Here is a 15848-nt window from a genome sequence, read left to right on the forward strand (position 1 = left end):
TGTCCAGGTAAGTCAAATCTTCTGCATCTTCACACATTATTTTGGGGGGAAATGAGCAACTGAAATTACAGTAAGCTTCATGAATATCATGCTTATATTACAATATGTCTTAATAAACTATTTAAAATAAACACATATTTATTTTGCAGGTGAGCTGCAGATGCCAGCCCTTTCCCTGACCTCCACACGTTCAGTTGTCTCTCATGGAGAAAATATCCAGTTCAGATGCACAACACCTAAACCAAGATGTAATGCTAATGCTGAATTCCAGCTCCTCATAAACGGTTCATCTGTATCCTCCCAGAAACATGTATCTAGTGTGACTTTCAATCTTGTTAATGTAAACGTCTCGCATCAGGGAAACTACAGCTGTCATTACTCCTATCAAAACAACATCAAGTCGCCCTTGAGTAACACTGTTATCATCACTGTGGATGAGTGAGTTTGGTCTAAAAACATGCTGGACTGCTGATAATGAAAGTTTACCTCAAACACGTGTTTCTCTCTCAGCCTTCCAGCTTCCTGTCATTGGTACTGCAGTGTCAGCTGTGCTGCTCTTATTGTCTGTCCTCATAGTCATCCTCCTGCCAAAACAAAGGAACAGGGGAACTCATGTGAACTGCTCTTTTACAAAAGGTAATGATCTTTATTCTATAAAATAATTCAGATTATGTCTTATAAAAAATGTTTTTCCCCAAAGTCACTATCTCTTTTTTTTTTTTTTTTAACATTTTCCTTTAATTATCCTTCATCTCTATGCAATATCACTAGGTCAAGCTGCATCACATAGTACCAAAAATGAAGAAGACGATGAGGTTGATTATAAAAATGTAGAACTTGGTGAAAACATGGATCGTGATGATTCTGAACAGGACTATATTAATGGGGAGTGAAGAGAACTATGATAATGTAACTATTACACAGAGTAAAGTGTGGTGGACGAATCTGATGATAACATTTATAAAAGCTGTTGTGATTAATACTGAGTGAACCCAAAAACTACAATTATTGAGGCTTAAAACAGATCAAATATGGCAGCCTTGATTTGAATTAAGTAATTCAGCTGACAATGTGATGAGCAGAGAGACAACAGAGGATTACAATATTGCAAATCTATTGTGATGAACATGAGTGACTCTAATACAGTGCATTCATTCTCGGCACTGCAGTGTTCATCACAGCCTGCTGCACATCTTCCAACTGATACATTTTGTTTAGTGTATTGAGTGATTCAAGTCAACTGTGTCTCAGGAATATCAGATTGTTTCTTGATCACATTTAGTGCTGAGTGAAATGGAAAGAGAGCTTTATTATGTGTATGTCAAACAGAATGTACAGTCAGGTCCATAAATATTGGGACATCAACACAATTCTAACATTTTTGGCTCTATACACCACCACAATGGATTTGAAATGAAACGAACAAGATTTGCTTTAACTGCAGACCGTCAGCTTTAATTTGAGGGTATTTACATCCAAATCAGGTGAACGGTGTAGGAATTACAACAGTTTGCATATGTGCCTCCCACTTGTTAAGGGACCAAAAGTAATGGGACAGAATAATAATCATAAATCAAACTTTCACTTTTTTAATACTTGGTTGCAAATCCTTTGCAGTCAATTACAGCCTGAAGTCTGGAACGCATAGACATCACCAGACGCTGGGTTTCATCCCTGGTGATGCTCTGCCAGGCCTCTACTGCAAATGTCTTCAGTTCTTGCTTGTTCTTGGGGCATTTTCCCTTCAGTTTTGTCTTCAGCAAGTGAAATGCATGCTCAATCGGATTCAGGTCAGGTGATTGACAGGTCGTTGCATAACATTCCACTTCTTTCCCTTAAAAAACTCTTTGGTTGCTTTTGCAGTATGCTTTGGGTCATTGTCCATCTGCACTGTGAAGCGCCATCCAACGAGTTCTGAAGCATTTGGCTGAATATGAGCAGATAATATTGCCTGAAACACTTCAGAATTCATCCTGCTGCTTTTGTCAGCAGTCACATCATCAATAAATACAAGAGAACCAGTTCCATTGGCAGCCGTACATGCCCACGCCATGACACTACCACCACCATGCTTCACTGATGAGGTGGTATGCTTAGGATCATGAGCAGTTCCTTTCCTTCTCCATACTCTTCTTTTCCCATCACTCTGGTACAAGTTGATCTTGGTCTCATCTGTCCATAGGATGTTGTTCCAGAACTGTGAAGGCTTTTTTAGATGTCGTTTGGCAAACTCTAATCTGGCCTTCCTGTTTTTGAGGCTCACCAGTGGTTTACATCTTGTGGTGAACCCTCTGTATTCACTCTGGTGAAGTCTTCTTTTGATTGTTGACTTTGACACACATACACCTACCTCCTGGAGAGTGTTCTTGATCTGGCCAACTATTGTGAAGGGTGTTTTCTTCACCAGGGAAAGAATTCTTCGGTCATCCACCACAGTTGTTTTCCGTGGTCTTCCGGGTCTTTTGGTGTTGCTGAGCTCTCCGGTGCGTTCCTTCTTTTTAAGAATGTTCCAAACAGTTGTTTTGGCCACGCCTAATGTTTTTGCTATCTCTCTGATGGGTTTGTTTTGTTTTTTCAGCCTAATGATGGCTTGCTTCACTGATAGTGACAGCTCTTTAGATCTCATCTTGAGAGTTGACAGCAACAGATTCCAAAGGCAAATAGCACACTTGAAATGAACTCTGGACCTTTTATCTGCTCATTGTAATTGGGATAATGAGGGAATAACACACACCTGGCCATGGAACAGCTGAGAAGCCAATTGTCCCATTACTTTTGGTCCCTTAACAAGTGGGAGGCACATATGCAAACTGTTGTAATTCCTATACCGTTCACCTGATTTGGATGTAAATACCCTCAAATTAAAGCTGACAGTCTGCAGTTAAAGCACATCTTGTTCGTTTAATTTCAAATCCATTGTGGTGGTGTATAGAGCCAAAAATGTTAGGTTGTGTCAATGTCCCAATATTTATGGACCTGACTGTATTTGTTTGATCTTGCTGTATATTCATCAATGAGGATTCCTTTGAAATTAAACTATTAGAAAAAAATGTACATTTACATTTATTCATTTAGCAGACACTTACACAGTGGTGGATTAAGACTCTTTGGTGCCCCTGGCCAGCGACACATAGAGTGCCCACCACTCATACACACTTTTTACTAGGTTTATTAATTATTAAAATTTCAATATAAAAATTACAATTTCATATTCATAAACTTAGTAAAAAGATGTACAAAATCAGGTTACCACCTTTTTACAGTGTACTCTGATGAATTATTTATAACTTGTGAACCAGACTCATGCAGGTGTAATCTGACAATATGCATCAAATTGAAACATTTTATAACTAGTGAATCCGTCTGTCACAGGTATAATAATAATCCAATCACTTCAGACTTTATAGTGAACAAAGAAAGCGTGGATAGTCTTTTTAGAGTCATTGTTGTCCTCGGCTCATTTTTACAAAATAATTTTTGAATGATTTACTGCCTTCAAAGAAAGATGTAAAAAGTGCATGGTCTTGTTTGCAATTACATATACTGTGCTTAACAAATTTATTAAACCACCACCCAATGTAAGGTTTGTGCCACAGCTGCCCTAAACTCAGTATTGGTCATTACCAGTTTTGTTTTGTTTTGTTTCTGTAATGATTAAGCCACCTGTATGTGTAAGATCATTATTCACAGTAGTGTTTCTAATGCTAAAATACAATTATTGTTGGGACTGAATGGATTGCACAAAGGTTTAATCAAAAGCAAGTCTTTGGAAACAACTACAAACTATTTGGAAGTCAGTAACAACTGAGACTGCGGAAAAAAGTGCATAAAAATGATGCTAGCAAGAATGCATGCTTTTATCAAGGCCAAAGGAGGCCATACAAAATAAAGATCAAATATTTGTTTTTATTTATTCTAGGTTTCTGTATTTATTTTGTTTGTTTGTTTTAGGGGTGTGACGGTTCGGTTAGATAAGATGGTTTTGTTGTTGTCAGTTCAATCAGTTGACGCCGAATTGACGCTAATTCGAAAGTGAAAGTAAAAAGCGCACAGGCATTGACAAGCTATTTAAAAGTGAAAAACGATTAAATACTAAACACTGAAAGAGTTGAAGAAAATGTTCTGAGGCTTCAAAACGATTCAACACCTGTCTCTGACACCTAGTGGTCATTTTCACGTATTGCTATGAAACAGCGTTGACAATGAATCAGTTAAGTGAACTGACAAATTATAATGTATATGTTGTACTTGTCGATCCATCAAGTTGGGGGAGTGGTTGGAGCGCTCGACTGGCATGCTGCCAAAGGCAGTCACCTTAGGATCTTGTAACATATTTTTACTCCAACTCATAATGAATGCAATATAACATAGCTTTTCATTGAACTACAGCTCTGTGTACTAAATGCTGCTCCATCTGAAAGCACCTGCTGGAGATTTACTAGTGATTACACAACTGGCTTCACTGAAAAAATGTGCATGACAGTCGCCTTCGATTAATTGTGCAGTCCTACTGTCCTGCTTTCGAACAGAACAACAGCAGTTTGTAGGTAAAACACTTCCCCATGTCTTTAATTGTTTCCCACAGATTCTTTTTGTACCAAATCCATTGAGATACCATATTTAAATGATAATAGTTGTTTTCCTAAATGATTTACTAATTTAATCATTAGCTGTTTGTGTTTTAATTTTCTATTTTATTTAGTATAGCAGATTTATCATTTATGATTAGTTTAGCAACAGTTTTTAAGTTGTGTTTTAGACATGTAGGCATAAGCATTTGAAGTGGGTTGAAATATTATCAGGGTCTGACCACATCAGCATAGTTTGTGTTTAGATGTCACACTCTGAAACGTGTGATTTTTTTTTTTTTTTCATATCAAAGGTTATTATGTATTTGTTTATGCATTGCTATAATGATAAATGCTCTGCATTTTCCTGCAAAATTATTGCCAAATTTAGTATAGTTATGACTAATATTAGAATAGACTGATATTATTTTTTAGCTTTATTAGAATCAATGCTTATAATAAATAAAGTGTATGCTGATTGGCCACGCATATAAAACACCAGCTACCCAGCATTTTTAAAAAGATGCAAAAAATATTTGCTCAAAGAACATGGAAAACAGCGATAATGGCCCCAGATAGCACGTATACGTCTGCAAGATGTCTGTTAAAGATCACTTAATCTGGAAAGCGTCTGCTGTGTACAAACATCTGACAGGCATCTGTAAGATGTCAGTTTTACATACATTCTAAATCATAAACATCTTAAAGACATCTAATAGGTGTCTATTTGACATCTGCTGGGAAATGTTCTATACCCATATAGCACACGTCCCTGATAGCACACATACATCTGGGAGACGTCTATTTGTTGTCTGCATTTACATCTGGAACACTAATTTTTTAGTGTGTTTGCTCATCTGCAATACGTCTATTAGACGTTTCCTATCAGATGTCAAATAGATGTCATTTAGTTGTCTTTAAGATGTATATGCTTTAGAATATATGAAGAGTTCAGATGCAAAACCAACTAAATCCATCTGACATCTTTCTTTAAAAAATGCATTTTTTGCAGGCTCAGATGTATAGGTTTCTATGTAAGTACCGGTACTTCTGATTGGGCTGAGGGTGGCATTTTAGCGAGTTTGAAGAAAAATTATTTGATGGATGTATAATATGTGTCGAGAGCATTCACTCAGTATCATTATCTCATTTTTGACCAAGGTGGCTTTTAGCTGGTTTTGCATCTGAACTCTTCATATGTAAAACTGACATCTCACAGACATCTGTCAGATGTTTGTACACAGCAGACGCTTTCCAGATCAAGTGATCTTTAACAGACATCTTGCAGATGTACGTGTGCTATCTGGGCTGTTGTCCGGAGCATTGTGTTCTTTTCTCATCCAGTGATGTGTAACACTGCAAGTTGTCACACGAAATTCAGTAAGATTTTCATGCTCCTTCAATCATGTAAATTGTGCTTTTGTTATCATAAAATCCACAACACACAACAAAAACAGCTCCAATCCCTTTTTTTATTTGTGGGCTGATAAAACATGGGGGAAACATGTCAGTGACTTGCTGCCATGCATGAAAAAGTGGCCATATAACACCATCTGTCACAAGCGTGTTGGATGAACGTACTCGCACAAGGATCCACAATGACATTACAGGAAGGCATCAAAACACGTGCACATAGTAAAGACCGGACACAAAGCATTGAACTCAACTTATAAAGGTTGGTCAATGATACACAAACAGGTGAAACGAGTTAACTAATCAGGACACAATGAGGGCAGGAAGAACCAAATATGGGCACAAGAGGGAGCAAACCAACATAAACAGTCCACAGGGGTGTGACAACGTCTTGTCATGATGAAATATTCCTGTTAAATGACACCATCTTCTTCCTCTCTGTCACGCGAACGGCGACCAGGAAGCATAAATACATTTTGCAAGAACGCAAGCATCACAATGCTAAGACCTTCTCTTCTCACTTTGATTTTGGGTAAACTCAATTTTTAATTCTTACAATTTCTATTTTTCATAATGGATGCAGATTAAAGATGAAAATTCAGTGATAATAGTCTTCTTAAATTACTGCACAGTGTTCGCAGTAACACTTAATCCTTAAAACAGTTTAGTTAAAGATTTTGAACTGAATACGTTGGTTTGTTGTGCGATCTTTTTATCGTGTCATAATTTCTCAGATAATTAACTGAACTTTTACACTTGTAGTTTCTAATACCAGAAAGTAAACTGATACATGTTAATATATCTGTATGTTTGGGTTGATATGATTTTAAATTTCGAAAAGACATTCAACTAAAATGATTTAAAGTAAAACAATAATTTTCTGTAGCTTCTATAACTTTCTATACATTTTCTTATAACTTTTCTATAACACCTGAATGCAGATATATAGTCAGTATGTTAATGCATGCCTCAGTACGTAAACATACCCATGCTCATCTAGATGCCAGAGCTTTTACACAATAAGTTTGGAGGAAGAACTATAAACAGGCCTGCAGCCAACCACAGAACCACAGTTCAGTCCCGCCATTATCACTTTCACAGTGCTGGCCTTTCACAACATCACAGCTCAGGGCTGAGTCTCCCTCGTAAGCTTTTTGGTTTCTAGGCTTATAATGCTTTTGCACATATCTGCTATTGTACACATGGAACTAATTCAGTGTTACTGCCTCATAATACTAATGAATTCATTAGCAGCTGATTACAGTCAAAAATAAATAAATAAATAATTATGTTTGCAAATTATAGACTTTGTGCAGTGTATTTCTCTAGTGTGCATCACAGACACACAGGTAAGAACACAGTATTAAGAATAAACAATTTGTAAACTTAAAATGGTTCATTTGTGTAAAATCAGATATTATTGGGTCTTGTGAACTATATAAACATCTGTTATGTAAAGTAGCTTATTCAAGGCAGTAGTAGGCTACATTAGTACTCATTAACATGGGTAACAAGCATATTGGTTTGAGAATACACTGACTAAATGATAGGATGCAATTTTCAGATAATACTGTCTGTCATTAACATCTAATTTTTTAAAAAAGTTTTTGTTTGGTAAATCATATCTAAATGTAAGTCTACAATATTTTTAAATGTCACTGTTTTTCATCTCAACAGCCAGTTCTCTGACTTCTGTAACTGGTAAGTAACAGGCTGTTAGTCACTCATTTAAAACACAGATCTTATTCTAGCTGCATTATGACATAACCAATCACTGTTTTGTCTAGTCTGCAAGTTTACCTGTAAGATGTGAGTTGTATCATAATAGAGTTATTTTCTTTTTAGGACATTACAGTATCAGACTGGTGAATGGTAATAATGATTGCTCTGGAAGAGTTGAGGTCCTTTGTAATGGCACATGGGGGACAGTGTGTGATGACGACTGGGACATGAATGATGCTGCTGTGGTGTGCAGACAGTTGGGATGTGGAAAAGCTGTGAGTGCACATGTCAGTGCTCATTTTGGCCAGGGAAGTGGTCAGATCTGGTTGGATGATGTGAAATGTTCAGGAAGTGAATCATCGCTCACACAGTGCTCACATCATCCTATTGGAACACATAACTGTGGTCATGGTGAAGATGCAGGTGTCGTCTGCTTAGGTGAAAGTACATATGTTTTCACATTGATTCTTTACGTAGTATTTTCCTAGGTACATTTTTTACAAAAAAAAAAAAAAAACCTCAAATGACTGCTAAGTGTTTTAAAAATGTATGCTTGTAATAAAAATACTTCTGAAGCAATTAGTATAATAGAGGCTATGAATGACTGGTACTTACAGCTAAAAGTAACATGTTTTTAATCACGTTGTACTTTCATTTTTAAGGCCAATTACCAGACATAAGGTTGGTCAATGGTTCTGACTCATGCTGTGGAAGAGTGGAGATCTGTTATAATGGCCAGTGGGGAACCGTGTGTGATGATAACTGGGACATGAATGATGCTGCTGTGGTGTGCAGACAGTTACAGTGTGGATCAGCCATCAGTGCACCTCAAAGTGCTGCTTTTGGTCAAGGCAGTGGATCGATCTGGCTGGATGATGTTAAATGCTCAGAAAGTGAAGGAAACCTCACACAATGTTCACACCATGGATTAGGAAAACATAACTGTAATCATGGGGAAGATGCTGGTGTTGTTTGTTCAGGTAAGTCAAATCTTTAGCATATTCACACATTATTTTTGGGGGAAATGAGCAACTGAAATTACAGTAAGCTTCATGAATATCATGCTTATATTACAATATGTCTTAATAAACTATTTAAAATAAACATATATTTATTTTGCAGGTAAGCTGCAGATGCCGACCCTTTCCCTGACCTCCACACATGCAGTTGTTTCTCGTGGAGAAAATATCCAGTTCAGTTGCACAACACCTAAACCAAGATGTAATGTTAATGCTGAATTCCAGCTCTTCAGAAACGGACCATCTGTATCCCCCCAGAAACATGTATCTAGTGTGACTTTCAATCTTGTTAATGTAAACGTCTCACATCAGGGAAACTACAGCTGTCAATACTCCTACCAAAACAACATCAAGTCGCCCTTGAGTAACACTGTTAACATCATTGTGGGTGAGTGAGTTTGGTCTTGTCTCATTGCCTACATTATAGATTGCATGCATTAGAAATGTACAAGTAAACTCATTCTTTAATGATGCATTTTTTGCATTTGATCAGTCCATTTGTAAAATGGCTGTGGATTGAATTTTGATCCTGACAAGATGCAGTTGTTGAAGTCATTTTTATTTATTTAAACAGTGAGCTTGTTGTCTCTGCAACCATAAAAATGTATTCTTCTTGTTTTCTAGTGGACTTGCAGCAGCCCAGCATTTTCCACAGTGCTCCTGATGGACAGTTTGTCGTGGGGTCTCAGGGGCCAGTGATCACCAGGGGTCACAGTTTTACTATCATCTGTTTCACTGAATCTCAGTATCCTGGAGGCTCTTTTCATCTGTTCAGAGGGTCAAACATCACCAGGAGTGAGTCAGCTGTCAGTCACTCTGCCTCCTTCTCCTTTCCTGAGGCAGATTATTCACATGAGGGAAACTACAGTTGTGTTTATGAAGTCAGTGTCTCCTCACGCTCCTTCCGTTCATCTGCCTCTGAACTGCTGCTCATCACTATCACAGGTACTGATGTGTAAGAGTCTAAAAACAAGCTGGACTGCTGGTAATGAAAGTTTAACTCAAACACGTGTGTTTCTCTCAGCCTCCCTGCTTCCTGTCATTGGTGCTGCAGTGTCAGCTGTGCTGCTCTTATTGTCTGTGTATAGCACTTTATATAGCACATTTCAGTGCAGTTCGAAGTACTTTACATAACCAAATATAAACTACCGCATTTAAATACATATCAATACACATAAGAGATTATATACTGTATATATAAAATAAAACACATCAGATAAAGAAAACAACATAAAACACTTGATCATAAACATAATACATTTAAAAAAAATATTAGAGGCTATGGCACACTTTCTTTTAAAAAATATTAAGTAAACTGGCTTCCCCTAATATTGTGAGTCAGGCAGGGATGTGGAGAGATGAGTAGGCTAGTGCAACAGTGGTGAGGTTACGTTCAACACTAAAGCTAAAGATAAAAGGTAACACTTTACAATACAGGTGCACAAATATGCATTATTTCATGCTTAACTAATGCAGAGATAATCATTATAAAATATAACTCATGAAGAACTAAACCATTTATTAATAATTAGGTCATCAGCAACAAATGAACATTCTATGATTCATAGATTAAGTAATCAATAAATTGTTATTAGTTAAATGTGTCATAATGTATTAATTCCCTAATAACTTATTTTATTAACTAATAGTGTAAATTCATGTGTTAATTACCATAATGGGCTGAAGCCACGCATTTCATCTTCCAGTTGTCTGCTTTAATTAATCATTAGCTAATGATTTGCAAATGTATCATTATGTTATGACTTTACTTCTTGGGGCACAGAACTATTAACTAATTATTAGGTAATATGTCATTATGGTTATGGATATAGAATTAGTTAGTTAGTCATGTGCCTCAACGAGTTGGAGCCATGCATTTCAACTTCCAGTTGTCTACTTTAATTGATCATTATCTAATGATTTGCAAAGATATCATTATGTTATGACTTTACATATTGAGGCACATGACTAACTAATTCTGAATCCATAACCACAATGACATATTACTAATTAGTTAATAGTTCTGTGCCTCAACAAGTAAAGTCATAACATAATGATATTTTTTTGCAAATCATTAGCTAATGATTAATTAAAGCAGACAACTGGAAGATGAAATGCGTGGCTTCAGCCCATTATGGTAATTAACACATGAATTTACACTATTAGTTAATAAAATAAGTTATTAGGGAATTAATACATTATGACACATTTAACTAATAACAATTTATTGATTACTTAATCTATGAATCATAGAATGTTCATTTGTTTGTATCAGCGCTTGATTAGTTTTTCCAAAAGCACATTCTTTATGATGTCCGAAGCTTCATTGGCCTGTAAACCATGTGACTCAGAATCTGGTTCAAAAGATGCAAACCTCAGCACTTGTTTGTCAGTGTTATTTATTTACAATATTGTAATTTATATATGAAGCTCAAATCAATTTTATCTATGTCTGAGGCTGGCCACACAGTGGAAGATTTAAGCCCGATTTGCACCCCTGAACGACTGGTGGCGTGGCCCCAATTAAGGCTTGTCGCAAACGATTTTTTGTCTAAGAAATCTTCTATTGTGTGCTATCATTACGATTATTTAACTGCTCCCAATCAAGACGCTGTCCCCGAGCTCAAATGGTAAGTAATTAAACATACTTGATATTTACGACTCTTGATTGGGCTGCCTCTGATGTGATACCCACGATAGCCAATGAGTGCGAGCAAGCGTCACCTACCGGATGCTGCCTGCTTTTATAGCTGAAACTTGGCAATCACAAAAATACCACGAAAGCAGTGTACTGAAAAAAGAACATCACCCATATTATTTTTAAAGCTTTGTTTTTCACTAAAACAGAACGTACGCTAGGAGAACAAACTGACAACGTTGATTGTTCTTCCTTTGTTTTTCTTCTCTAGTCTCATATAATCTCATGAGTCTCTGTGAGATCACACGTCACTGTGAAATCGTTTCTACAATCAACAAGTGTGTGGTTTCATGGTCAAATCTTCTAATGTGCGCGTTCAAAGGATTATAAGGCTAAAAATAGGTTGAAATTGTCTTCATGTCTATGGTATCCCGTGGTTTTAAAATCAGTTAAGATTTTAAGGACTGAGGCAGAGTTAAAGTAGACAGATTTTATTTAGAAATTTGTGATTCATTTATTTTTACTTATTTTAGTGCCACATGAACACAAATTAATGACACATTAATTGACAATGACCCTTATTTATAAACAATAAAATAAAACATAATAATAGTTGTAGAACCAGATATGAAGAAACACAGCAGCTGTAAAGGCACACCAGCAGGTGCAAGTGTGCATAACAAGTCCTAACAGTAAAGCCAAAACTTTGGACCCAGCGTCATAAACCCCACTCTCTCAATGTAATCTACTGGGACGTAAGACAAACTAAATAATTAAATTATGGTTCATATAATTTTATTTACTTATTTATTTATTTTTTTTAAATTGTCATTTTACGTAGTTTTCATCACACTGATGTAAGTTCAAGTGTTCATGTAGTGCAATGTAACTGAGATATTCTGTTTAAAAAAAGAGAATGAATTTTTCTTAGGTGAAATATATATATAAAAAGTTTTCACCAGTTTCAACTTAAAAACTTATGTTCAGCAGCTGACTTAAACTTTAAGTTAAACCAACTTAAAACTTAAAACTTGTACTTTTAAATTGATTTAACTTTAAAATGACGTGTAATTTTAAGTTGAAATGACTTGATTTAACTTAACATTGCAAGGCAGCTGCTAAACTTTTTAAACAATGTTTGTGTATACATATATATATATATGTTTAATCATCTTATTAATATGAGATTTAAAACTTAAATCAAAGTCTAAAATAACAGAGACTTCTAACCTCTGATCTAAATTTAACCAAATTATTGAACAGCGTTTCTTTTTGTTCTAAAGCCATTTAATGAAATTTCAGTTTTTATCTTTAAAAAAAAGCTATTGATCAACCAATTACAGCAGTCAACATTTGAAGTGGATCAAAACCTTTCATCAAAGTTGTTCTAAAACCAAATCAACAACCGTTCTAGTCTTAGGAAAACTTTGAACTTTTTTGATCCAGTTCAAACTACTGACTACTGTATTTACTGCCATAAGGCAGGTAGTAGGTGAATTTTCAGCTGCATCATTTGGTTGTCATCAGCATAACAATAGAAACATTATTTTCTCAAATGATGTCCCCAAGTGGCATCATGTACAATTAAAATAATAATAGATAAAGTTCAATGCTGTTTGAGTTCAATGTTTGAGCCTCTGTAACCATATAAATGTTTTCTTCTTGTTTTCTAGTGGACTTGCAGCAGCCCAGCATTTCCCACAGTGCTCCTGATGGACAGTTCGTTGTGGGGTCTCAGAGGCCAGTGATCACGAGGGGTCACAGTTTCACTATCATCTGTTCCACTGAATCTCAGTATCCTGGAGGATCTTTTCACCTGCTCAGAGGGTCAAACATCACCAGGAGTGAGTCAGCTGTCAATCACTCCTCCTCCTTCTTCTTTCCTGAGGCAGATTATTCACATGAGGGAACATACAGTTGTGTTTATGAAGTCAGTGTCTCCTCACGCTCCTTCCGTTCATCTGCCTCTGAACTGCTGCTCATCACTATCACAGGTACTGTTGTGTAAGAGTCTAAAAACAAGCTGGACTGCTGGTAATGAAAGTTTAACTCAAACACGTGTGTCTCTCTCAGCCTCCCTGCTTCCTGTCATTGGTGCTGCAGTGTCAGCTGTGCTGCTCTTATTGTCTGTCCTCATAATCATCCTCCTGCTGAAGAGAAGACAAAAACAAAGGAACAAGGAAACTCATTCGAAGTGCTCTTTTACCAAAGGTAATGGTTTTTATTCTATAAAAGAAGTCAGATGATGTCTTCTATTTTATTTTAACCCTTTCATCCTGTCACTTTTGTTCCTTATCATTTTCCTGTCATTTTGTCCCTCTCTATACAATGTCTCTACAGGTGCGTCCCATGATGAAAATGAAGATGATGATGAGGCTATTTATGAAAATGTAGAATTTGGTGAAAACATGGATCATGATGATTCTGAACGGGACTATATTAATGTGGACTCTGATAAATCTGAACAGGACTATATTAATGTGGACTCTGATCAATCTGAACAGAACTATATTGATGTGGACTCTGATCAATCTGAACAGGACTATATTGATGTGGACTGTAATTATTCTGAAGAGAACTATGTCAATGTAGATATTACAGAGTAAAGTGTGGTAGACAAATCTGATAATAACATGAAAGCTGTTGTGATTAATACTGAGTGAACCAAAAAACTACAATTATTGAGGCTTAAAAGAGATTAATTATAGCAGTTCAGTTGACAGTGTAATGAGCAAAGAGACAACAGATGATTACAATTCTGCAAATCTATTGTGATGAATATGAGTGACTCTAATACAGTGCATTCATTCTAAGCACTGCAGTGTTCATCACAGCCTGCTGCACATCTTCCAACTGGTACATATTGTTTAGTGTAATCAGTGATTCAAGTCAACTGTGTCCCAGAGATATCAGATCGTTTCTTAAACACGTTTAGTGATGAGTGAAATGGAGAGGGAGTTTTCTTTTTATGTATGTCAAACAGAAAGTATTTGTTTGATCTTGCTAGGTCATTCCGTGTCAGCTAAAACAGAGGTCCGCAGCTCAAATTTTAGATTTTGCTAATATTTTTTCTGAAGAAAGATACATAATGATGAAAGCCAAAATATTAAATGTCATGGATGAATATTTACTGAGTAATCCACTATTTTGTAGTGTGAGGTCAAAATGTCAATTTTCACCTTAGATTCAGGGTCAAGTTACAGGGGGTAAAAGTGACTTCAGAAAGATGGCAACATCATGATGTTATTTTTACAAAGAGATTGGTGGTAATATTAGTAAAATATGTTGGCTGTAGTAATGCTTGTTGCATTATGTGCCAATGGTGACCATTCAAAATTGGGGAAACAAAACTTTTCAAGTTTTTCTCCAATGTTTGCATGCCTGTAAGTCAAGAAGTATTAAAGATATTTTAATGCCCTTTAAGATATTGGGTCTTAACCAAAGTTCCTGTTGGCATCTTCATTTTCTAGACCCTATGAGATTCAGTTCCAGAGATATTGAAATTTCAATATGGCTCCAGGAGTAAATCATTAAAATGTACACATTTTCAGTGGTCAAAAACCAAATGTGGGCCAGTTTGAAAAAACATGATACTTCTTTTCTTTTAAAGAGGAATGTCTGAAGAACAAATAATTTTAAAAATGGAAATGTATCTCGTTTCTTTCTATCAAGACATCTGTATTGAACTTACCTGAGTGCCATAAATATTCTTTTCCAAGGTTCGCGTGCCTATAACTCAAGAAGTATTAAAGATATCGCCATATGATTTTATTTTAATTTTCAAGGCCCAACATAATTCAGTCCCAGAGATATGGGGATCTCAGTGAGGCTCCATGTCCAGATTGTTGGATGTTACCCATTTCAGTGGTCAAAAACCAAACAGTTCACAGTGTTCATACTTTACCAGTTAAAGTTAATTAAGATTAACTTTACCAGTTAATCTTAACAATTAATCTGTTCATAATCTCACACTGTACAATCCTAATGGTTTACTGCTATTATTTGCATATTTGCACTGTAAACAGTAAAGACCAGGTAAACACAAAATTTTTCGAAATTTTTCAAATTTGATTGATTTAACACAGAATGACCCCGTTTGTATTCATCAGTGAGGATTGCTTTAAAATTAAAACGTTAGCAAAAAATGTACATTTACATTTTTTCATTTAGCAGACACTTACAAATAAGGAACGCAACAAGAAAAACAATGTTGGACACATTATGAAACTGATGGATAGTGCAAGAGGATAACTCATTAAAAAAAAATTATAATAAAATAACAGTTAAAAATAACAATAAATTGATGTCTGATGGTAACAAGTTGAAAATGCATTGCATTAGTTGTACTGGTTTTTTACTGCCATCGTCAGAACTATATATATGTATATATTCTTTTAACTTATAAGCTACTTAAAAACACATCTAGATTTATATACGTATGTCTCTATTCTTTTAATTGGTCTTTGCTGCTGTTAGAAAAGAAAAAAG

At 35.8% G+C, this 15848-nt stretch overlaps 1 protein-coding gene across 1 annotated transcript in view; it reads left to right on the forward strand.

The window, feature by feature from the left end:
• Nucleotides 1-14795, forward strand: part of LOC127160508 (immunoglobulin superfamily member 1) — a 44611-nt gene extending 29816 nt beyond the window's left edge. The window contains exons 6-8 of the mRNA XM_051103145.1: nucleotides 13034-13354; nucleotides 13434-13571; nucleotides 13701-14795. Coding sequence (XP_050959102.1) covers nucleotides 13034-13354; nucleotides 13434-13571; nucleotides 13701-13966 — 725 coding nt within the window. The 3' untranslated portion in view covers nucleotides 13967-14795. The remainder of the gene's footprint in view (nucleotides 1-13033; nucleotides 13355-13433; nucleotides 13572-13700) is intronic.
• The last annotated feature ends 1053 nt before the right edge of the window (nucleotides 14796-15848 follow it).

Source organism: Labeo rohita, unplaced genomic scaffold, assembly GCF_022985175.1.
Source record: "Labeo rohita strain BAU-BD-2019 unplaced genomic scaffold, IGBB_LRoh.1.0 scaffold_369, whole genome shotgun sequence".
Lineage (NCBI taxonomy): Eukaryota > Metazoa > Chordata > Actinopteri > Cypriniformes > Cyprinidae > Labeo > Labeo rohita.